Source organism: Lepidochelys kempii, chromosome 24 (assembly GCF_965140285.1).
Source record: "Lepidochelys kempii isolate rLepKem1 chromosome 24, rLepKem1.hap1, whole genome shotgun sequence".
NCBI lineage: Eukaryota > Metazoa > Chordata > Testudines > Cheloniidae > Lepidochelys > Lepidochelys kempii.
Genome location: NC_136403.1, coordinates 10,382,163 through 10,406,632, shown reverse-complemented (window position 1 = coordinate 10,406,632; position 24,470 = coordinate 10,382,163). Strand labels below are relative to the sequence as shown.

The 24,470-nt window shown below is 52.8% G+C and overlaps 1 protein-coding gene across 2 annotated transcripts; it reads left to right on the top strand.

Moving 5' to 3' along the window:
• Positions 1-992: 992 nt before the first annotated feature.
• Positions 993-22,705, top strand: FCER1G (Fc epsilon receptor Ig). Of its 2 annotated transcripts, none has more exons than XM_073322976.2 (5): positions 993-2,206; positions 14,321-14,412; positions 15,646-15,693; positions 18,949-18,969; positions 19,952-22,705. In XM_073322976.2, exons 1-5 carry the CDS (start codon positions 2,152-2,154, stop codon positions 20,006-20,008), a joined length of 273 nt encoding a protein of 90 aa, XP_073179077.1. In that variant the 5' UTR covers positions 993-2,151; the 3' UTR covers positions 20,009-22,705. The 2 variants fall into 2 exon arrangements, with proteins under 2 accessions (XP_073179077.1, XP_073179076.1); XM_073322975.2 differs by having other exon boundaries at positions 997-2,206; positions 18,946-18,969.
• Positions 22,706-24,470: the final 1,765 nt, after the last annotated feature.

Here is a 24,470-nt window from a genome sequence, read left to right as displayed (position 1 = left end):
GCTAACAATTCAATTGTCCCCTGGGGGCTGCAATCCTCTAGGGCTGAAGGGTGGAATCCTGCTTTACTCCCTTTGATCAGCTCCTGGCCCCCTCGGCTGGGCCACGCACTGTGGAGATGCTTCCGTGGCACAGCTGGGGGGCAGTGGAGCCGTAGGGAGGGGGCTGGGCACTGGGCAGGAGCTCCCGGGGCCACTCCAGCACTGGGCTAGATTCAGGCTGGATTAAATCCCCTGGGACGCCAGTGTGGGGTGCCTGCGGGGCCCAACCAGCAACTGCCAGCTGCAGGCCTTGGCTGACTCGCTGCTCTGGTTCGAGCTGGCTCCTGTGAAACTCCTGGGGCTGGTCTCAGTCCCAGTGTGGGTACCCGGCTCTTGGGGGCAGGGGGTGGGAGACATGAGGTTCAGTTACTGCCCTGACTCTGTTCATAAACTGGGGTGGGAGAGGGTGACCCTGGGGTAGCGCTCCCCTCAGATATGGCTGCGCCGGTTATGTTCACGGCACGTTTGCAGTCCTGAGGGCTGGTTCCCCTTTCTAGAAGCCGAGATGCTGGTGCCCGCGGCTGCGGATGGATTCTGTGACCATTCCAGGGCCGTGCGGGCGAGCGCCCTGCGCACCTAGAGGACTCGGAGGGCTGCAAACTCGTGCAAATGCCTCTGGCTGCAGATGGGCATTTCCCCTGAGCTCTGGAAACTGATGCTGAGATAAAGCTGCTCCAGGGCGTCACATGCAGAGATAATATTGTGTTTGCTGTGTCAGACCTGTTGTAACCAGCTGCTTCCCCAGCCTGCCCTGTGCTGGGGGGCAGCAAGGAGTGCCTGTACCCTTCTTTCTCCAATCCTCCTCTTCTCACCAGCCCCTGCGTTTCTACCCCCACCAGTCTTCCCAGGGGGTGCCGGCCCTTCAGGGTGTGGCACGATTTTAACAAACTTGGAAAAAAAAAAAGACTTTTGTTTTTTCCTTGAAAGTTGGATTTGCTGCTCAGCCCCACAGCCCCTGCTTGTCCTGCAGCCTGCTGGGCGGGAATGCCTTTAGCCTCCTCCTAGGATCCCAGGGGGAGGGTCTGCGTCAAGTCAGAACCCGACAGAGTTAAGGAGAGTCCAGCTTGGCTGGAGCTAGGGCCCCCATGCCCAGCCCAGAGTGGCCAGGCCCAGCTGTAGAGGAGAGGGCACAGGCTGGCCATGGGGCTTGGCAAAGGGTGCTCGAGGCAGCTGCAGGGAGGGAGGCAGACTGTTCCTGCCCCAGCCTGATCCCGCTTAGCAGAGAACTACCCCCTGCCAGGTTGGTACCTGCTAGGCAGGGCACCAGGGCAGGGGCACATCACTCGGGCCCTGAAGCCTAGAGGTTAGGAAGGACTTGGCCTGTGCGCTGGGTCTGGAGCCAGGGGGCAGCTGGTGTGGAGCTGGGGGCCCCGTGGGAAGGGCAGAGCACCTCAGCAAGGTGCTGAAGTGGATCCGTTGCGACTCCATGGCGTGAGGTGTGAACGACTCCACCTGGGCTAGCTCAAACCCAGCCATGGCACTTGGCTCTGGGCACCGCCTCGTCAGGAACCTGGTGTGAAACCCAGCAGAGCGAAAGAGCAGCAGCCCCCGGCTGGGCCCGAGCGCAGTGCTTGGGGAGCGTTCTCTAGGGGGACTACGCAGGCGCGATGGGATGGAGCTGGGCAAGAGCGGTGCCGGGATGGATTCAAACCAGCCTGAGTCACCAGCCCCCAATCCGAGCCCTAGCCAGCCCCCAAGGGCCCCTCAGTGGCCTGGGTCAATGACATCACCCAGCCCTTGGATACACAGCTCCGCCAGCGCTTGAGCAATTACCAGTGGGCTCCCACCCTGCCCCTTCCGGGAAGGGACCTGGGCCCACGTGAACCCAGGCCAGTTCCCTAATGCAACCGCAGCCTGGAGAAAAGGGAACTGCCCAGGCTCGGGCTGTGTGAAGAGTTAAGGAGCGAGTGGGGAGTGCAGGAAGGAGTTGCTCTGTGGTTGTGGGGCGTCTTGCTGAGTCAATTGCAGCGCCCAGCCCCAGCTCACACCGGACAGTGTGTCTCCGCCGAGCAGCCGGAGTGGAGCAGTCGCTGCTGCCTTTGCCATCCCAGCCCCGGCGAGGGAGCGATCGGACTCGTGCGGTGGCTCCTTGGCTTGACCCCGCCGGCCAGGATGAAGATGTGGCTCGTGGCCGGCCTGCTGCTGCTCCTCAGGGCCGAAGGCGCAGGTAGGGGTGGGGAGCCATTGCGGGCGGCCCCAGGGCTCTGGCCCTTCTCGCGGGGGCAGGCCTCGTGTGCAGGGCAAGCTGAGCGCACCCTCGGGGAGGCCGGGGAGCCGGCTGCTGGGGGTCCCGAGTCTTTTGAAAGCCCGAGAGCCGGAGGAGGCAGCGCCTGGCTGGGAGCAGGTCTGAGCCTGTGATTGGGCCTTGCTGGGTCCTGCCCGACCCTGCGCCTGGCGAGCCTTTCGAGGGCTGGTTCTGAACGGTCCCTGGAAGCCACTCCATCCCCAGGGGCTCATGGCCTCGGGGGTGCGAGCTCTGCGGTGGGGCTGGGGGCTGCTTTCCCCTCTGGCTCTGGAGGAGCCAGCGCTGGGCTGGGCACCTCTAAAGGGGCAGTGATGGTTCTTCAGACCTGGGCTGGGCACCTCTAAAGGGGCAGTGATGGTTCTTCAGATCTGGAGGAGTTGGTGACTAAGCACCTTGGAGGCTTTTAGGGGCCTGGAAAGGGGGCAGAGTGCGGGTTTGACTGGCAGGGCTGGCGTCTCAGGGGTCACGCAGTGCTGGGGGTGGTCCTGAGGTGAAGGGGCCTGTGCTAAACCGGCCCCTCCAGGGCCGTCACGCCAGGGGCACAGGGCAGCAACCTGCTTTGGCTTGAGCTTTAACTAGGGGCAGTTCTGGGGGCAGCTTCTTGCTTTGTTTTGCACCCGCCTCCCGCTGCAAGGCTGGACACCCTGTGCCGAAAGTGAAACCCCACCGAGCACCACCCAGGGCAGCCAAGAGCTGGGGCTGGGGCTAGGCAGGCTGCCTGGGGCCAGGGGCAAGCGGAAGCCAGTCACACCCAAACAAGTGATCCCCTGCCCAACAGCCCCTAATGACACCCAGATGGTTTCACGTGGCTTGTTAATGGGAGCTCCACGTGCAGCTGTGGCCCTGGAGCGGGGCAAAGGCCCAGTGTTGTTCCCCCCCTGGCTTGGCATGGACCCCTGCCCAGGCCCTACCGGCAGCTGCTGTTCTGAGTTACGTTCCAGGGGAAGCCGGGCTAGGGTGGGGCCAGTTCCCTTGGCCCTCATTTGCACGGACCCCTGCCCAGGCCCTGCCGGCAGCTGCTGTTCTGAGTTACGTTCCAGGGGAAGCTGGGCTAGGGTGGGGCCAGTTCCCTTGGCCCTCGTTTGCACGCCATCTGCATTTGCAGGCCACAGGCTCTCCACATACAGTCCCACTAACCATCCCGCAGACCGGCTGCTCCCGGAGGGCTCCCGTCACTCATGCACAGACGCACCCAGAGCCAGTGTGGCTCCAGCTCTAGGACTGAGGGAATCACATCTCAGCTCCCTGCCATCCTTGCTCAGCCCCATGCCACTCACCTTGAGCCCCCTCTGTCCCACATGGCCCCTCTGCCAACCCCATCGTGTGTGTTATACACTCTCAGTGGAGAAGCCTTTTCTCTAGAGTGTTCCCTTTGGGCTGAGACTCTCTCCCCAGCCCTGTCCCTTCAGCCTGGACCCTACAGACCCTGGGCCACTATCCGAAAAGTCAGGGTTTGCACAGAAATCCTCTGTCCCGCATTTTCCCTCCTCCCTATCACTGCCTTCAATGGGATTGTCGCCTGGCTGCCCCACCCCTGCAGGGCTGCTGGGACCCAGTGTGGGAAGTACTTTGGGATCTCTGAGGTCGAAGGCAGGTCATAAACACCAGATCTTCCCCCTCCTGAGCTCCCCCCCGGATGCCCAGTGTGTCTGGAATATGGAAGCATTCCAAGGATGCCATCCGAAGGCAACACCATGGGTCCTGGAACACTCCCCTTCGCTACCAGCCGATTGACTGAATCACTCCACTGTCTCCCCTTGAGATCTGGGGAATGGGTAGATGGGCCGTGGTTGGGGAATGGGAGCAGGGTGCATGGGGGGAGGGACTGGTTAAATAAGAATGGGAAGCCAGCCTGGCCAGGGGATGGGTGTAACCCCTTGCCTTGGATGTGTGTGTTCTGCCTCTGGTTTTTGAGGCTGGAAGGGTTGATGATTTAACTGGGAATTGGTCCTGCTTCGAGCAGGGGGTTGGACTAGATGACTTTCTGGGGTCCCTTCCAACCCTGATATTCTATGATTCTATAAGGGATCCTCATATGCCCCTGTTAGCCTAACTCGGGATCCAAACAAACAAACCTGGGGATGGGATTCCAGACTCAGACTTGGGAGATCGGCTGTATGGAAAGTAGATCCTGTCAAAGGAATGGGATATCTGTTTTTGATGAGATTACACGTTTGGTTGATAAAAGTAACAGTGTTGATGTAATGGATGTAATCTTCTGTGAGGCGTTTGGCGTGATACTGCATGACAGTTTGATTAAAAATCTGATAGGTCTCCAATTGTCATTGTAAATGGGGAATTGTCATCCTCCGGTGTGTCAAGGTTCCTTCCCCACTCTGAACTATAGGGTACAGATGTGGGGACCTGCATGAAAACCTCCTAAGCTTACTTTTACCAGCTTAAGTTAAAACTTCCCCATGGTACAAACTATTTTACCTTTTGCCCTTGGACTTTATCTCTGCCACCACCAAATGTCTAACAGGTATATATATTTCCTGTTTGGAAACATCTTTCCCCCCAAAATCCTCCCAAACCTTACACCCCCTTTCCTGGGGAAGGTTTGATAAAAATCCTCACCAATTTGCATAGGTGACCACAGACCCAAACCCTTGGATCTTAAGAACAATGAAAAAGCAATCAGGTTCTTATAAGAAGAATTTTAATAGAAGAAAACGTAAGAAGAATCACCTCTGTAAAATCAGGATGGTAAATACCGTACAGGGTAATCAGATTCAAAACATAGAGAATCCCTCTAGGCAAAACCTTAAGTTACAAAAAGACACAAAACCAGAAAACTACAGTCCATTCAGCACAGCTTATTTTCTCAGCCGTTTAAAGAAATCAGAATCTAACGCATATCTAGCTAGATTACTTACTAAGTTCTAAGACTCCATTCCTCTTCTGTCCCCGGCAAAAGCAACACACAGACAGAGAGAGGGACTTTGTTCCTCCCTCCCCCCAGCTTTTGAAAGTATCTTGTCTCCTCATTGGTCATGTTGGTCAGGTGCCAGCGAGGTTATTTTAGCTTCTTAACCCTTTACAGGTGAAAGGGTTTTTCCTCTGGCCAGGAGGGATCTTAAAGGTGTTTACCCTTCCCTTTATATTTATGACAGGGTGTGTTTCTAGTGAGGTACCACAGGGATCAGTTCTTGGCCCTATGTTATTTAACATTTGTATCAATTGACCTGGAAGAAAACATAAAATCATTCCTGGTAAAGTTTGCAGATGACACAAAAATTGGGGCAGTGGTAAATGAAGAGGACGGGTCACTGACAGAGAGTGATCTGGATCACTTGGTACTTGGGCGCAAGCAAACAATATGTTTTAACACGGCTAGGAACAAAGAGTGTAGCCGTACTCAGTGGTGAGCTGGAGCCGGTTTGCACCGGTTCGCCAGAACCGGTTGTTAAATTTAGAAGCCCCTTTAGAACCGGTAGTTCCGCGAGGGACAACCGGTTCTAAAAGGGCTTCTAAATTTAACCGGCCAAAAGTGGCACCTTAGGCACCGACTCCACGGTGCTCCAGCCCTGGAGCACCCACGGGGAAAATTTGGTGGGTGCAGAGCACCCACCGGCAGCTCCCCGCCCCACCCCCGGCCCCAGCTCACCTCCGCTCCGCCTCCGCCTCCTCCCCTGAATGCGCCGCCCCGCTCTGCTTCTCCTCCCCGCCCCCCGATGTGCAGGAACTAGCTCTGTAGCAGGGGAGAACAGTCATGTCTTGGCCTCTTCCTTTGGGACCTTCCGGTGCATGCCTGTTCCTATGGTAACTCGTCTGTCCTGGGCTTGACAGCTTCCCTGGGGACTTACGCCAACACTTACTTCAGTGATTGCAAGAGGTTAAGGGATCCGTAGCACAAGTGAGCAGGGGTATATAAAACGGTGAGGCCAATTTAAGCAATATAACTTCCATTATATCACAATTATGTGCTTACTGCACACCGATATACGTATGGTGCGGAAAATACCTATTGGTAATGTGATATATATAGATAGATCTGCCGGCCCAGTGTATATTCGTCAATGATACGTACCTGTGTGCACACACTCACTCAGAGACGCACAACCCCACTCACATGCACATGTGCACACACATAAGCAGTGTGTCAGGACCCTGCCTGGGGAAGATGCAAAGACACGGGGTTACATTTTTGAAGGTGCCTGTGTCCCTTAGCTGGTCCATTGACTCTCCCTGGGACTGTCAATGAGACTTGGGCCCTTCTGCAATGGTGACCACGCTGGGCGAAGGTGCTTCCTACACCCACCTCTGTAGAGGTCCCCTTGTGCAGGACCCCAAAGCTGTTCGTGGCCCAGGGTCTGGGGGAGAGCCGGCAGATTTCATTACTGTTTCCCAGCAATGCGCTGTAAGGTGGCCTCTGACGGCAACACCCCGACAGCTCCCTGCAGCGGCAGATGACGCAGGCTCTGTGCGCCCCAAACCCCTCCCACCACTGCTGGAAAGCAGCTGTTCCTGGCTTATTGTTGCAAAGCAGACGGGTTCCCTCCTGGTGACCTGAAGTGACCAGCCGAAGGCAGTCAGTGCCCCAGAGCTGGCTGCACGGGAGGGAGCAGAGGAGTGCCTCACCCCCACAGAACCCTCGTTGGGCTGGAACAGCAACCGCAGGCCAGCCCAGCGCCTGTGTTTCCCGCGTGGCCTCGGGGCCTGCCTCTCCCCACTCGCTCCTGTGGCTGTTCCTGCTCCAGGGTGGGGCCTGCCTCACCTCTCCCAGAGCTGCTCCTTCCCACTTGCTGGCTCTGGCCCCGCTTCTTCATGGGCTCCTGAGGCCACCCCCTGTCAGTTGTCACCAGCCCTGAGTGGCCAAGTGGCCAGAGGTGCCCAGGTGCTCGTGGTGGTGGCACTGTGCCTAGGTGCTCCCTGGGGGCTGGCACTGAGTGTTTGTGCTGCATTACCCGGGAATTCGCAGAGACTTCCAGGCAGCCCCATGTAGCTGAAGTGCAGTCCGTGGTGTAACCTGCTGGCATTGACACTGCTGCTCCTCTTTGCAATGATGCCTCCCTCCCCCCATTCGGTCCCTCCCGAGCACCCCCAGCACCCCAAGGCGGTTGCCCAAGCAGCTTCACAGGGTTCCTGCCCTGGCACATGGGTGGGAATGAAAGTTCACCTGCTTGAATGTTGGCAGAGAGACCAAACAGAAAAGGCCCCGGGGATCCAGTTCTGGTTACATTTCAGAGCCAGCAGAGAAAGCTCTGAGCATCCTCCAAGCCAAGTCAGTGCCCCACCAGGAAAGGCTGCAGAGGTGGGGTGAGCGATGCAGCTGGGGCTGGGACCTGAAACCAGAAGTGTGACTTTCCTCAGAGTACAATCTGGATAGGTGAATAGCGGTGTCCCCTCAATTCTCCAACCGTGAATGCCTTTTACACTGTTTTGCTGTGAGAGCACCCACTCCTGGCCTTGCTCACACACAGCCTCTAGCATGTACTTTACCCCCAACAACTTTCCAGTCCCAGATTTATCGCTGGAAATGTGCATCTTGCACTGCTCAGCTCTTTCCTTCTGGACAATACAAGTTCCTAGAAAGTCCATCGTTTAATCAATAGAAAATTATATGCACAGGCCCTGTTATCTCAAATGAAGTTTCCCAAACACTTCGATCCAAGCCCACACTGGTTTAGATCAAACAATAGAACAAGTTTATTAACTACAGAAAGATGGATTTTATGTGATTACAAGTAATGAGCCATAAAAGTCAGAATTGGTTATAAAGAAATAAAAGGTAAAACACAAACTAATACCTAACTTAAGAAGCTAAGTGAATTCAAAGCAAAGATTTCTTTCACCACATGCTCACAGCAGTGTGGCTGGATTCCTCCCCAGCCAGGACCCTTCCCCCCATTCAATGATGCTTTCTTTGTCTTTCAAATGTTGTTGATGCTGTGAGTAGAGATGAAGGGAGAGATCATTTGGGGTGTCTGTTCCTCATTTTTATATCTTTTCTTCTTCTTTTCCGGGCCTCCTTTCAGCTGCTAATCTGCTCTTCAGCTGGGGTTCAGGTGACAACCAGTCTATCTACACAGTATCTCCCCCGCCAGCTGTTTGATTGCCAAGATGTAAATTTCTCACTCACACCCTTCTTCCTGTCAAAGAATGGCCACTTACTCAGGTGATAGTCCATCTGATTTTGTTGACAACTGGCTGAGGAATCTGATTGCCTTTTGTCTCTGAGATGGCTATGTCTACACTACAGACCTTACACTCCAGTACAGCTGTGCAACTGTCAGGTCTCCCGTGTAGCCGCTCTATGCTGGCGGGAGAGAACTCTCCCGCCAGCATAATTAAACCACCCCCAATGAACGGCGTTAGCTATGTCGGCAGGAGAGCCGTCATAGTTCTGTCCACACTGAAACTTTTGTCAGTGAAATTTATGTTGGTCAGGGGGATGTTTTTTTCAAATCCTGGCTGGCAAAAGTTTTGCTGAGAAAAGTGCTAGTGCAGACAAAGCCTCAGGAAGTGGTTTGGGCTGCTTCCCCAGATTTGAAATATGCCTTAGCAACATCATACAGGAGAATCTTATAACTTTACATACAATGTTGCTATACATATTTTACCAGGACAATAATGATCAGCGAATTATGAGTTTTCTAGGGACATGTCACAAGGCATACTCTGTAAACAATTTATCATAGTTTTGTAAAAAGGATTGTCATAAATATAAAGGGAAGGGTAACCACCTTTCTGTATACAGTGTTATAAAATCCCTCCTGGCCAGAGGCAAAACCCTCTCACCTGTAAAGGGTTAAGAAGCTAAGGTAACCTAGCTGGCACCTGACCCAAAATGACCAATGAGAGGACAAGATACTTTTAAATCTGGAGTGGGGGGAACAAAGAGTCTGTCTTTCTGGGTGATGCTTTTGCCGGGAACAGATCAGGAATGCAGACTCACAACCCCTGTTAGTTAGTAAGTAATCTAGCTAGAAATGCGTTAGATTTCCTTTTGTTTAATGGCTGGTAAAATAAGCTGTGCTGAATGGAATGTAGATTCCTGCTTTTGTGTCTTTTTGTAACTTAAGGTTTTGCCTAGAGGGATTCTTTATGTTTTGAATCTGATTACCCTGTAAGGTATTTACCCTCCTGATTTTACAGAGGTGATTCTTTTACCTTTTCTTTAATTAAAATTCTTCTTATAAGAACCTGATTGCTTTTTCATTGTTCTTAAGATCCAAGGGTTTGGGTCTGTGTTCACCTGTACAAATTGGTGAGGATTCTTATCAAGCCTTCCCCAGGAAAGGGGGTATAGGGCTTGGGGGGATATTTTGGGGGAAGACGTCTCTAAGTGGGCTCTTCCCCTGGTCTTTGTGTAAGACGCTTGGTGGTGGCAGCATACGGTTCAAGGACAAGGCAAAGTTTGTACCTTGGGGAAGTTTTTAACCTAAACTGGTAAGAATAAGCTTAGGGGGTCTTTCATGCTGGTCCCCACATCTGTACCCTAGTGTTCAGAGTGGGGAAGGAACCTTGACAAGGATGAACTCAAGAAAGTTGTGGTGCATAGAGGCCATGAGCCGGTGGGGGTGCGGGGCACAGCCATGCCATCTGATACATTGAAAACAAGCATCTCCTCTGCCAGCGTGTCACGGGATGACCTGGGGCTGCTGGGGATGCAGCGCTCTCCTCGTGGGGCAAGCAGAGAAACCCCTCCAGATGTGTCTAGTGAACAGAGCTGTCATGAGCAAGGCCCCAGCTCAGGGCCTGCAACCACTGAAAAAACTCCCCAAACCAACTGAATGGTACTGTGACCTCGTGCACCAGCTTGCAATGCCACTCGCTCAAATGTGGCCTGGCCCCCCCCTCGTCCTGGCAGCGGGGCAGCCGGGCCAAACCTGAGCGGTGTGAGTGCCGGGCGGGTGATGGGAGTGAGCAGAGGCCAGTGCTGGGGAAAGCCGCTGCAGTCCTGTACCAGCCCCTGGGACGCACAGCCCTGGCAATGGCACTGTGTGCTCGCCTCTCCGGGGAAGGGCAGAGGATTCAGACATTGTTTGTCAGCGAGGCCTGTTACCGCTCAGTGCCTCAGGTGCGATCACAGAGACAACATCCCGGCTGCAGAAACAACGCCCCGGCCGCCGCTGCTGCTTGTGGTTTCATGACGCTCTAGCGGTTGGCTAAAGTGCTCGAAACAAGTTTCTGCCACGGACGTGGTTTTCATTTCTGGCTTTGTGCTGCGAGAGGACTCTCCTGGGTGGCTTCGGGGGGTTGGAGGGGAGTAGGGGGCCCAGGGGGGAGGGGTTTCTCATCTCAGTATTGGAGCCTCTCGTGAGACCAAGGTGGCAGGACCCTTCCTTTCCGTGCAGCTGGTTTCACAGTGGCAGGGCCGGGGGGCCTGTGTCTGTCGGGCACCTCACATAACGCTTGTCTGAACGGCCGGGTGCTGCTATGTCCTGGGGAGAGGGTGAGGGTTGGGCTACGCTGCAGCCATATTAGGCCCTCCCCCACAACGCCCCCTCCCCAAAGCTGGGTCCCGGCTCCGTGAGCCCGAATGCCTCTGCTGGAAGGACGAGCGTGCTGGGGAGTGCACGGGCCCAGAGTGACCAGACTCCAGCCCCATTCCAAGACTTGAAACGAACCTGTGATCTGAGCGGCAGGCAGCACGGGGAGCTAAGCGCTGGTACAGCGTGGCCCCCCTCCACCACTGCAGCCAGAGCCATTGGGATTCGGAGTGTTGTGTCCAGATACGAGGTGTTCCTGGAGCCCCCATCTCCCAGCATGCAGTGATGGAGGCTAGGGAGTCTCTCTGCCCTGGCCGTACGGTGCCTGCCGTACCCCAGTAAGCTCTGACCTCCCCCACTCCCTCTCTTCTCCGACTGTCTGTTCTCCGGGAAGGCCAGGCTGATTTCACCAAGGAGCCCTGCATGATCAGCATTGTGCCCTGAGTCCCTGCCCACCCCAACATGGAAAAAGAGCAGCCGACTGCCGCCAGGATCTCTCTGTGGACTATACATCAGTGCACTAGGAATCAGGACGCCTGGGTTCTGGTCTGCTCTCAGCTGGCTGGCTAAGGACCTTGGGGACGTCACTTCCCCCTCTGAGCCTCAGCACAAGGATAATGATTCTGACTTGCCTAGTGGGTGCCGGGAGGTTTCGCGGATATGTTTGCTAGGCACATGCAAAGGGCTGATAGTGCATTCAGCTCATAGATCTCTGAGCAACTGCTATAGGTGGGTGACTCAGTTTCCTGATTCCCAGTCACTCTCTAACCACTAGGCTGTGCTGCGTCCTGTAGCGTATGAAGTAGTGCTCTGAAGTGCATGTGCACCTGAACATGCTGATGAACCTCACCCCCCCCCCATGGACACATTTCAAGCTGTCAGCATTTTAATTCTGCAGCAAACCACACTGAGTTCCATTAATCAAAGAGTTTCAGAATAGCAGCTGCAGTCTGTATTTGCAAAAAGAAAAAAAGAAAAGGAGGACTTGTGGCACCTTAGAGACTAACCAATTTATTTGAGCAGAAGCTTTCGTGATGCATCCGATGAAGTGAGCTGTAGCTCACGAAAGCTCATGCTCAAATAAATTGGTTAGTCTCTAAGGTGCCACAAGTCCTCCTTTTCTTTTTATTAATCAAAGAGTTAATCTACAGAATGCTTTTCCTCCCTGCCCTTCCGTCCACCAAAATAAACCCTGATATTTACCCAGAAATATTATTAATAGCTTTTTGCACCCATTTTCAGCTGTTTCTGTTGTTGTAGTAATAAACACTGATAAATTCCTGGGAAAAATTAAATAAAATAAAAACCGAAAACAAAGGGCCCTAACTAGGTCTCATGGGCCCTTCCTCTGTGGTTTATTTGTAGAGTAACTTTTCTGAAGGCTCCCAGATGTCTTAAGGCCTGAGGGGCCAATGCATTCAAATTGGTTGTTATTGCCCTGAGCTCTGCCAGCTTCCAGCATGCTGCGTTCCCCACTGTGCCCTGGACTCATGTCTGTTCTATGAAAGGAAACAGGACAAAATTCCAAGCTCCTTGTGGTGTTAATGGGAAGGTTTGAGGTTCCCACATCTCCCAGCTCCTTGTGTCAGGTGCACTTCACATCCAGAGCACAGGAGATCCAGAGTCCTGGGCAGAGGGTGAGACAACTGGAGATCTCACAGCACTAGAGGGTTTGTCGCTAGGCAGGCAGAGGGTAATAATATCATTGCAGTTAGGAACAGAGGGCTGGAAACAGTGCATCAAGCACCTGTCCATCCAACCCATGATCCTGCCTCCAGCAGAGGACAGAACCTGATCTTTCCGAGGAAGGAGAAAGGCCACTTCCTTCCTGACCCATGAGGCACAATGCCCTGAAGCATGAGATCTGATTGTCCTTATTTTGGCTAGTATAACTAGAATGTCCCTGCTGGCTAAAACATCATCCCATCTCTATTCAAACCCAGTGATACTCTTTGAGTCTGCTAGGAGGATACTGTGCAAGTAAACATGTATTTTTAGAGGACATGGAGGGCCAGATTTGGAGACTGTTCCCTTCACAGTGTCACTTTAAAATAACTCCAAACTTGTTAGTCTGGAGCCAAGCTCTTTAGCTATTTCTAGTAACAAAGCCAGAGCGCCAAGTTCCTCCCAGCAACATGATAGACCCACAAAGAGCTTTGAGTCACTCTCTGGTTGGTTGAGCCATGAACATCTGAGGTGTAATCCTAGCTCCGCTGAAGTTAATGGCCAAACTCTCACTGACTTCAATGGGGCCAGGACTTCAGCCCTGGTATTGGAAGGGCCTAACGTGGTCCGGAAGGGGTGCCAGGTCTGTCACTGGCCAATGGGGAATTTCATTAGTTAGCACCAAACTAATGCAGGGATATGGTTTTGTCTGCGCCAGCTGTTTGGTCTAATGGCTGTAAGTCCACAGAGGCCCATTAGATTGTCCAGTCCTTCCCCAAGGGGCCAGTGTGGGATGGTTCCCCATGGGCCACTTTGTCCAGCCTGGTTTAAGTGAGGGGCTCAGGGCAGCCTGGTAACGAGAACCAGCAGTGATGGGTGTGGGGTTGCAAGGATGCGCACAAGGGTATACCGAGCTGCATCAGCAAAGGCACTGCATCACAAAGCAGGGCTATCTGTCTGACTGTGTCTGTCTATCAAACTCTTCCCATACACCCCCATCTAATCTATCTATCTATCTATCTATCAATCTATCCCCATATACCCCCTCTATCTGTCTGTCTATCCCCATACACCCCACCTCTCTCTCTCTCTCTTTCTCTCTCCCTATACACCCCCTCTATATCTATCTATCTATCTATCTATCCATCCAGTTCCGGTGTGATCACATGTAAAGTGTGGTGTGGGCACCTCAGGGCCAGGAAGATGCAGCCAAACTGGAGGGAATTCAGAGAAAAGTGAGTTTCAGGGGCTGGGGGGAGAGTGAAGGAGCTGACACTGTCTAGCTTCGCTCAGGGGGGCCCTGGGGTGGGGCTGGGTGGGTGGGACGGATACTCGTCTGCAGGTGTTTGAGGAGGGGAAGAGCTCCGAAGGGTGACTTAGGGGGAAGCATGAGGAAATTCAGCCCTGAGCGAAGGGTGTATCAGCCAGGGGAGAGGAGCCTCCCCAGGGAAGTGGTGGAAACCCCATCACTTGGGATATTCAAAACTGGGCTGGCCAAATGAGGAGCGGGCTCCAGTGGCTGGGTGGGCGGCAGAAGCGGCTAGCTGCTGGGAGAGGCCTTTCCCACCTCGAGGGTCTGCGTTTCTGGTGGGGCTGGGGTACACCAAAATCCGGCTTGGATGCGACGGGGCTCAGTCCCTGACCCAGCAGGAAACCTCAGCAGAGGTCCCATGTTTCCTGCCTTGAAGGCAAGCTGCCCACTCACTCTGACATGGGCAGCGCGAGAGCCTGGTCCTGCACCGATGCTCCAGCCTGCAAATCCTGGTGTTGGGCAGCTGCTCCACTCTCCAGCAAATGCCAGGATTGCGGTGACTCATTCTGTGCCCTGGAATGCCCGTTCCTGCTGGGCTTGGCGGGACGATGGCGGTGCAGCCCCCCCATGCAGCATTCCCTCTCCCCCTCACCAGAAAGCTAACGACACCTCTCCTCCCCGCAGAGGCGCTGGCCGAACCCGAGCTGTGTTACGTCCTGGACGCCATCCTGTTCATCTATGGCATCATCCTCACAGTGCTCTACTGCCGCCTGAAGGTGAGTCCCAGGGCCTGGCCATTCTCGCCTCTCTTTAGGTGACCCCCGACGGGCCTGCTGCTCGGGGGGCGGAGGGTTACTGTTCCGGCCCTTCTGCTCCAGAAACACCATGGGGTTGGGAGGCTCCATCTCCTCAGTGGCTCGTGGTTGCTCGGGGGACAAGGGCCTCTGCCGGGCAAAGCTTGGGGAGCCTCAGCAGAGCAGTGCTGCAGGGGGAGCGGCAGCTCCAGACCGAGGTGCACTGGCAGAGCCGTGGGGGAAGCTGGCCCAGTCTGTCTCACACCAGCCAGCACTGCTGGCTCTCACGTTTAGGAGCAGCAAATTTACCTTTTGGAAAAAATGGAATGGGAGTAAAAAGAGATGAGAAAGGCCAGTTCTCAGCACTGCTCTGCTCCCCTTGCAACGCGCTGGCCCTTGGCCTCTCTGCTGGGGTTATTCTAGAGGAGCTCCCAGCCGGCACAGCTGACTCCTACGCCTCCCTTTTGTCGGCTACCAGCACAGGGGGTGGAGAAGAGGTGGGAGGGGAGACATGAGGGGTGAGTGGCGTATGAGACACTCCAGCAAAACCCAGCTGGCACGGGGGAGCATCACCCCTCCCTTTCAGAAAGAAGGGTGGCCCAATTGTTCAGGCTCTCGGGGGGAGACCTGGAGCCAATTCCAGGCTCTGCCATAGGTGCATCTACGCCAATAGGGTCGACAGGCGTGGAAAAGGCCGTGTAGCCAGGGGGACCACGGCAGCAGCTCAGGCCCGTGCCTGCCTGAGTACAAACCCACCCGGAGCCTCTGGGTTCGTCCTTGGGTGGCGAGGCCCAGCTGCTGGGGCTGCACTAGCTGGGGTGGAGCTAGTGCATGTCTGGCGGCCTGAGCTGGGAAGCACGCTCCCTGCTGCAGTGTGGACGTATCCAGTGTGCCCTGAGGCAAGCCCCAGAGCCCCTGTGCCTCATCTCCCCATCTGTACACTGAACTGCCTCCCAGGGCTGTGTGAGGGAAACACCGCCAGGCGTGGGAGGTGCTTAGCTATGGCAGTGATGGGGACCATACCGGTCCCAGTGCTGAGGGATATAATAGCATGTGGTCCAGACTTAGCTGGTGCAGTTTAGTGCAGCCCCAGGGCTGCTCTATATTGCTGGATATTGGAAGTCCCCGCGTCCCTCCCTTCAGCTGAGAATCTGCCCCCAAACTGTTTCAGGGGCTATTTGTTCTTTAATTCATGCTTTTCGTTTCCTTTTTCAGCTCCAGGTTCGAAATGCCTCAAAAGCTGTCCCCAGCACAGCCTATAGTGTAAGTCCTCTCTGCTTCCTGTCGGTCACTCCTTTGCCAGGGCCTTGTGGGCGTAGTAGACAGTTCAAATCATCCACTGCATCTCTTGCTTTCGTCGGTGTCTCACTGACCCTGGTCCAACAGAGCCCAGATCTGCGGGGTCTTTGGTTGCGCTGCACAGCACAGCTCTCCTCTTGGGGTCCACTGGGAGGAGTGGGGCCAAGGGGCTAAGGGCTTTGCTGGGGTGGGGAGTAATTTTGCATGGGCACATTGAGGATGAGTTTGTTCTGTGCTGATGTTTGGGGCCTTACACTGCAGAGCAGGAAGGCCATGTGGGGCAGTGGGAAACACTCAAGGGACCCTGAACCTAATCCCACCTCTCCCACTAATTTGCAGTTTGACTGCAGGCAAGTCAGTTTCCCTGTCTCTGAATGTGAATGATGGCGCTGACCCACCTTTGCAAAGTCCTCTGAGATCTGTGCGTGATGTACTGGTGCTGTGTCACAATGTGTCCCGGGGGACAGTCCCGGCTCTGTTCTAGTCCTGCTGAGGTTTAGCCTGTTCCCTTCTTTTTCACCTTTGCCCTTCACGTCCATTCTTGTTTTTTTTCATTTGTTGTTCCACTTGGCTTCTGCACTTTGTAGCCACTCCCTCATTTGAAGGGATGGGGCTATTTGTCCTCAGTGGGCTTTGTGACGAAGTGGGACTGTTCTTAATGTTTCCTCTGAATAGTGTGAGGGTGCCTCAGTTTCCCCTAGGCAGTTCTTAAATATCTAGATGATGGGATAAGGATGTATGATCATTGCAGAGCCCTAGAAGGCAGGTGTGTGCAGGGGTCTGGACATAGACAGTGGCCGACACCCTGTTTCCTGGCAACTGATGGCCTGGCCCTTCCCCCCTGCGAGGTGAGAGCTAAAGGGTTGGAGAACAAAGGAATCAGGTGACCTCCTGGCCCGGGAAAGGGACAAAGCCCAGAGGAGGAGGGGCTGGAGAGAGTTTCAGTCTGAGGCTGGCTGGGGACATGGAGTGAAGTACAGATGTGGTTGTCTGGCTCACTGCCCCCCAAAATGGACCCGGCTGAGGGGTCCTGTTCTCTGCACCTACAAGCTCTGTGTTAGACCATGTTCCTGTCGTCTAATAAACCTCTGTTTTACTGGCTGGCTGAGAGTCACGTCTGACTGCGGAGTTGGGGTGCAGGACCCTCTGGCTTCCCCAGGAGCCTGCCTGGGTGGACTCGCTGGGGGAAGCGCAGGGAGGGGCAGAGGATGCTGAATGCTCCGAGGTCAGACCCAGGAAGGTCGAAGCCGGTGAGCTGTGTGTCCTGCAGACAGTCTGCTCACAGAAAGGAGACTTCCCCAGAGTCCTGCCTGGCTTCGTAGGGAGCAGTTCCAGAGCATCGCCCAGGGACTCCATGACAGGCTTATGCCCCTCCCGCCCCGTGGCACCTTTAATCAGCGTTAAACGCACACACATATAAAAAGACAGGAGCAAAGCTGGAGCGGGCAAAGCCCTGGAGGAGTTGCTGTAGTGTGTCCCGTGATGCCCGGGTGCATGGGCTAGGTGGGATATGCCTCTCCTCCTCCTTTCACCTGAGCAAGTTGAAATAGAGCCTGCAAACCCTCATTTCTATCCCCTTGGGCTGGGGAACAAGGTTCACGGTGCCTGATGCCCGTCTGCCTAGGCATTCCCCATTCTCAGGCTGGAAGTGGTTTGTAAATGTTCAGTTAACTTGGTTGTGCCCCTGGTTTGAACCAGCCGCCCCGATGTGTCTGGAGGCAGGTTGTGCTCAGGGTGTCTCCCTCTCTTTCGAAGCATGGGAAGTTTCCTGAGAAATCTGGCTGGAGATTTGGGACTCTGATCCCCCCGGAGAAGAATCTAAGCTTTTGGAGAATCCACCAAGTGATTCCAAACATCCTGAGGCGTGTATGCCCCTGGCTGCAAAATGAGCCCCAGCCTGATTGGGGAAGCCAGAGAGACTGGCTGAGAAGAACTCAGCTGCTGGCTGTTTGAGCTAGGAAGACAGCACAGGCCACTGCCAGGCAGCTCTGGTACAGAGCACGCACAGCAGTAGCCACCTTGTTAGCTATGTGAGAATAAACCACTGAGTGCCATGAGCACCCCATACCAAAGGAAATGGAGAGGCCTCCAGGAATGGGCAGCGCAGAGGGTTTATAGCAAACACTTCATGCCAGACAGAGCTGATTGCCTTTTGCATGCAGTTATGAATTTCCTGGGTCAAGAGAATGCAGCAGAGGCTGGATTTCAGTGCAGTGTTTGACACATCCTCTGTCAAAATCTTCCTTGAAAAGGCCAGGTAAACTGGCATGGAGGCACATGGAGTGAAAACTGGCTAAAGGGGTTAAAAAAGGCACATGATTAAAGCAATTGGCTGGGGGAGGTGACAGGGATCAGTGCTGGGCATTGCCTCATTTAATACGTTCCTTAATGGCCCAGAGGAAGACGGCATAGGGCCCAGTACTGATGCATATTGATACTAAGTGGGGACCGGTTGTGAGGCCATGGGAAGACAGAGGAAAATCACCCAATGCTCAGACAGAGTGAGCGAGAGACCGCAGGAGAGCTGCCCTGCTGTGGGGCGCCAGCCAGAGGAGCGCAGTGCCGGAGGGACACTGGTGTGATTTTGAGCTGTGTGCACAGACACATCGTATCTTGGGAGTCCTTTACGCTCTTTTACAGCCAGTGGCGAGACCAACCCCACAATATACGACATGGCAGCATCGTAAGCACCTTGGTATCGTGGAGATACTGGCAGAGGGTAATTCAAAGAGGAGTGGGGCCTGAAAGCATTAATGGCTGAGTAAGGCTGACGGAGCTCCCTCTGTCCGGTGTGGCTAGTGGGGGGCAGGGGAACAAACAATAGGTGAAAAACACAAGACAGGAGGGGAATTCTGTGGGGGGTGGGGGTGGAAAGGGGGAGGAATGGGATGAAATAAAAAAACTGTAGGCCCAGGATAGTTCAGAATATCCACTTCTGCATCCAGCCAAAACCACACGTGCAGAGGCAGCTGCATAGAAAGAAAGAAAAAGAAAGAAAGTTAACTTATTTTTCAAGCTTCCAAGAATTCCAGCTTTGGGCTGAGTGTCGGAGCTGGGTGAAAGCTGGGGGTTGGTTGGTGCAGACAGACCCCGTCTCCCCCCCAGTCTGTGTCATAACACAGTGTGGGGGAGGAAGTGGCTGTTTCTGTTATTTTGCTTCTTGTTCCTTCTGACTTATCTCTCTTTCTCTTTCTCTTTCTCTTTCTCTTTGTGCAGCAGAAAGAAGAAGGGATCTATACTGTAAGTACCCAAACTTCCCCACCCTGTTTGCTGCCACATGCAATCACTTGCATAGGACTTGGTCCCTTTCACCAGCCCCCAAGGTGCCAAGAGGATGCAATTGATATGGCACAGCTGTATTTTGAATTAATTAATCAATGTTATTCCATAATAACGCTGAAACTCATCTCCATCTGATGACTGTGGTAACAGCCACTGCAAGGGCTGTTTTCAGTCCATTGTGTATTAGGCAGGTATCCACATCACCAAACCACCGTCGGCACTAATTGGACACCTCGCTGGTAGTCAGCACAAAGACTGAGCTTCCTGATAGTGCCCCTGTAGGGCAGGGCCATTACCAGAGGGAGATGCTGCTGCTGCCTTGTGGGTGACTAGAGGGCACGAGTCTCGGGGGTGCCAATTTGGTCCCTCTCACCAGCATGAAAACACTGTGTTTTGGGTATTTTTGGACGGGTCCCACAATGCAAACATCAGCTGTGCTGCTGTGCTGCTCAGACTCTGCTGCTTTGCTTATATCCGGGAGCCCTTTTCTAGGTTCTTCTAGGGTATTGAGTAAGGAGCAGGAGGTTTTTCTGGGCAGCGTCACAAACCGGCCCTTGCTCTGTGCACCTGATTCAGACGTGTATTAACATCTCGTGAGACCTGCAGGGAATGGCCGAGACAGCTGCTGATGTTCTACCTAGAGTGAAGGGCTGTCAGAGGAGGCTGAGCCCTGGGCACATAAAGCAGGGAACACTCCTGCACTGCGGGGCGGGGCGGGGCGGGGGGGCCTGGACAGGCTTTTCCAGCTCTAGTCTGACCTGGAGAGAAAACCCACCCTGCTTCTGGAGTCGGATTTGGAGCTCAGCCACCGGCTCCATCTCTCCCAAAGATTTCACTCCCCTAGCCCCAGGCTTAGTTAATTTGAATTATTTCATGAGTCCCATTTGGAACCAAAATCCTAATCCCCACCACCACTTCTGTCTCCTCTTCTTCCTTACAGGGGCTCAGCACTCAGAACCAGGAGACCTATGAAACCCTCCAGACCAAGCCCAATTAGGAGCCCAGCTGTAGCCCTGGGTACAGCCTCTGCAGAATGAGGTTGAAGGGGGAGCAGGTGTCCCAAGAGTGATTTATATGAGTTCCTCCCCAGTCTCAGCAAAGAAACAACTTTGTTGAAACCAGTGGTTCCCAGTTGCCCCCACATGCTGAAATGCTGGGGGTGGGGGTGTTGTGCCCCTGCTCGTTTACATGTAAGACATCCTTCCCCTAGCTGTACATTGCTCCGAGACTCTGCAGGATCAGCCTTTCCTATCCCACCTCTCTTGTGTTTCCGGTGCTGAAGATCTGTAGATATTCTTTCCCTTGTGCCTGTCACCAATGCCACACAGCGAGTCTCCAGTGAGACGAAGGTACGGTTCCATGCACGGTTCCCTTCAGCAGCAAAGCACCTTGTCTACCCTGTACAGTCAAGAACTATAATGCAAACACCTAAACCCTCCTGAGCATCTCTTGGAAACCTCTGGACCAATGGAGAATCATAGAATTGTAGGACTGGAAGGTGACCTTGAGAGGTCATCTAGTCCAGTCCCCTGGACTTATGGCAGGACTAAGTATTATCTAGACCACCCTTGACAGGTGTTTGTCTAACCAGCTCTTAAAAATCTCCAATGATGGAGATTCCACAACCTCCCTAGGCAATTTATTCCAGTATTTAACTACCCTGACAGGAAATTTTTCCTAATGTCCAACCTAAACCACCCTTGCTGCAATTTAAGCCCATTGCTTCTTGTCCTCTCCTCAAAGGTTAAAGGAGAACAATTTAACCTCCCTCCTCCTTGTAACAACCTTTTCTGTGCTTGAAAACTGTTACGTCCCCCCTCAGTCTTCTCTTCTCCAGACTAAACAAACCCAGTTTTTTCAATCTTCCCTCATAGCTCATGTTTTCATCTTTGTCACTCTTCTCTGGACTTTCTCCAATTTGTCCACATCCTTCCTGAAATATGGCGCCCAGAACTGAACACAATACTCCAGCCGAGGCCTAATCAGTGCGGAGTAGAGTGGAAGAATTACTTCTCGCTTGCTCCCTGGTAATGATATTGTCTGTCCTGGGGAGCAGGGAATATTCCCTTCTCTGTGCTTGTAAGTCACTGGCTTTGGTCATGTGTTTTGGCTGCCTTGATGGCTTTGCCTTGGTGCACAGAGGTGGCCCACACCACAGCGTCTGTGCTTCCACAGACAGAGACTTAATACTATGCCGGCTCCCTGCTCCATGTCTGCCACATGGCCTCTATTTCCCTGGCCTGACCTCAGTGGTGGCTGCTGGTTTATCAGTGATGGAGATGTGGGTATAACATTTCCCTTAGATGGCCTGATGGCGTGGGGCTAAAGGGCGGCTCAGTTCAGACTCAGAGGAAAGGCATTTGCTAGGTTCTGCTGTCACCCTTTGGCTGGTCTTCCTTTGCACATGGGTAGGCGTAGTAACACAGGTTGATAAAGGGAGTGATGAGGCTGAGGATAGCACCTCCCCCTTTCACTGGAGTTGTAAAGAGCTGAAAAGCTCTTGAAGCCAGTGTTTGAGATCAGAAATAGAACTGGGCCAGGCTGAGATGCTACGATTAGCTTTCACCTCTAGGTTCCCAGTTCAAATCCCATCCAGGCTGCAGGTGCACAGATCATTGCCCTCTGATGGTGAATAAATACACCCTGGGAAAAGGGTTGGTAGGTTTCCGTCCAGGTCCCAGTGGAGCAGGAGGTAATGTACTTCTCCTGCTGGTACCCGCGCTGCCTCTGGCCCATCACTAGACAGAGGGCCCCCACCTCTAAGGTGGTCCTTCAGCAACCCACAGCAGTGAATTTACAGCACAATTTTTATAAATTATTGACAGGTCCAGATTTTCAGAACTGCCTGTGAATATTCGGGTGCCTGATTTGTACCTGCATTTACCGTAGCTGTGCCTGCAGTCCCTGTTGGCCCCCACACACCCATTCCCTGCTCCCTGTGTGATGGGCCATTTGTGTCCATGGAATTCTGAACCTCAGGGCTTTACATTTTAAAACTTCACCTTCCCCTGCTGAGTCCCAAGTTCAAGGCCTGGTATTTTCCATGAAAGAACTGGTGCCATCGCTGATGGATAGGGCCGGTGGTAGGCACAGGAAAGCTCTGTGTTAGATATAAGTCATCCCATAAACTCCTGCAAAAGAAAGACAGGCCCCTGACCTCAGAGCTTCGCAGGTAAGTTGAAGAGGACCCCTTTTCAAATATTAGGTTTTCAAGTGCAATCTCATTTTGGGATCTGCCTAGCCCTGGCAGACGGGCACACAGCAATCCTACCAAAAGGTGCAATTGCAGCTGGGCATCAGTTGGAATCTTTTCATAAGAGCAACATACCTGGGTATCGCAACTAGAGTAAGCGCAGGGAATTTTTGACCATGCTGTTAGGGCTTATCAGGAGCAAATCATCCCTCTGCGTTCCTGAGCCATCAGATCAAGGCTTTCGTGTGTATAGTTGAATGCTGCTCCCTTCCCATTGCTTCTTATCGTACATGGCTTGTTTTGGGTATTGCCTCTGGATCACTTTTCTCCACTGGTCCAGCAACAGGCTCCAGAAACACCAGGAGAAGGTGTACATCAGTTTCTACCAATGCTTGGACAAAATGTTGAAGTGTGCAGAGCTGTTTATTCTAGGAGCACCTGGATCTCTTTCTGCCAATGTAACCCTTGAAGAATAGGTTTCAGAGTAACAGCCGTGTTAGTCTGTATTCGCAAAAAGAAAAGGAGGACTTGTGGCACCTTAGAGACTAACCAATTTATTAGAGCATAAGCTTTCGTGAGCTACAGCTCACTTCCTCAGATGCATATCATATATGCATCTGAGGAAGTGAGCTGTAGCTCACGAAAGCTTATGCTCTAATAAATTGGTTAGTCTCTAAGGTGCCACAAGTCCTCCTTGAAGAATAGACACCCCCTTTTTTTTTATTGAGCTGAATGCTTAAAAATTTTATTTTTAAATAAAGCTTTAAGCAGCGGTATTATACCCCATGACATTGCAAAGCCAATCGGGTGCTTGCACTTGGAGAAGGTGGGATAAAAGCCATCCTTGGAATGTTTATGGCAAATACCGCCATGCACTGGGGACAAAGTGCCACGTCTATAGGAATTAATAAAGCAGAATAGGTCATTGCCAGAGCTGGCTGGAGAAAGGCAATTCCCTCTCAAGACAACTTTTGAGGGTTTGAAACTTGGTTTTGTTCCACATTGGAATGAAAACAAAACCTTTCCAACAGAATTGTGTCCAAATGTCTTTCTTCCGCTCGGAAAGGTCAGGTTTTCAATTCTGCTGTCTTGCTCTCTGACTGGATAGTCCACCCTGGACCTCAGAAACCTTCCACTCAAACTGATTTCTTCAGAATCAGTACAACTATGTGAAATGTTTCAGCTTTGACTAAACAGCATATTTGGATGAAAAAAAGTTTATTTTAAAATGTTCCAGCCAGCTCTAGGCATGTCTGAATATACATAGTGCTACAGAAATTAAGATTTTTTCCTTAATGTCTTGAATGTATTGTACTATACTGGCTCATGTATTTTTTCTCTCATTAAAATGTGTATACAGGATACGGGGAGTATGCCCATCATTATTTAACCTACTTGCTATGAATTTCTTGTGCTCTATGCCGTCTGTCTGTCTCAGTAGCCAGCTGACCTTGTGCTGACATCCAGCTAGGCTTTGGGTGGGTTTGTATGTGAGTGATAGGGATTGAGGGGGCACAGTTCAGCATGCTGTTGTGTAGAACTGTGCTGTTGGGGTGTGTGTGTGTGTGTTGATTTGAGGTAGCCGTCTCATCTCTGCGTCAATATCCCAGCATGTTAAGGTGGGTAAGGGTAAGGTGCAGACTTTTAGCTGAGACATACAGCAAGTGTCCTGGCCAGATGTGGTTGGCAGTGTTCCCCCTACTGATACTCACACCTTCTTGCAACTGTTTGAAATGGGTCACCTTGATTACATTGGCCTCATTACCACTACAAAAGTGATTTTTCCGTCCTTGGTGTTCCCCCCTTCTTGTCAACTGTTGAGAATAGCCCACTTCCACCTTAATTTAATTGGCTCGTTAGCACTGACCCCCCACTCGGTAAGGCAACTCCCATCTTTTCATGTTCTGTATACTTATACCTGCCGGTGTATTTTCCACTCCATGCATCTGATGGAGTGGGTTTTAGCCCACGAAAGCTTATGCCCAAATAAATTTGTTCGTCTCTAAGGTGCCACAAGGACTCCTCGTTGTTTTTGCTGATACAGACTAACATGGCTACCACTCTGAAACTGTTAACACTGGTGCTCAGTGCTGGCATTCAGCAAACCTTCACTTTTTGGTGCCCTTTCAGTGTCAAGGCCCACCTCAGTTATAATATTTCAAGAAAGAGTCCATTTCCAGCCCTTCTCAGTGGGAAGAAAACTTTCCTGAAGCTGATTATGAGGGAAATTTTTTTTGCAGATCATGAGTTATGCATGGTCTCAGCT

What these genes read in the sequence shown, in the direction of transcription:
- FCER1G (XM_073322975.2), top strand. Translation starts at nt 2,152, where the DNA reads ATGAAGATGTGGCTCGTGGCCGGCCTGCTGCTGCTCCTCAGGGCCGAA. An exon ending in TGCTCTACTGCCGCCTGAAG is followed by an intron (nt 14,413 to 15,645) that starts GTGAGTCCCAGG and finishes TTCCTTTTTCAG; the next exon opens with CTCCAGGTTCGAAATGCCTC. An exon ending in AAGAAGAAGGGATCTATACT is followed by an intron (nt 18,970 to 19,951) that starts GTAAGTACCCAA and finishes TCTTCCTTACAG; the next exon opens with GGGCTCAGCACTCAGAACCA.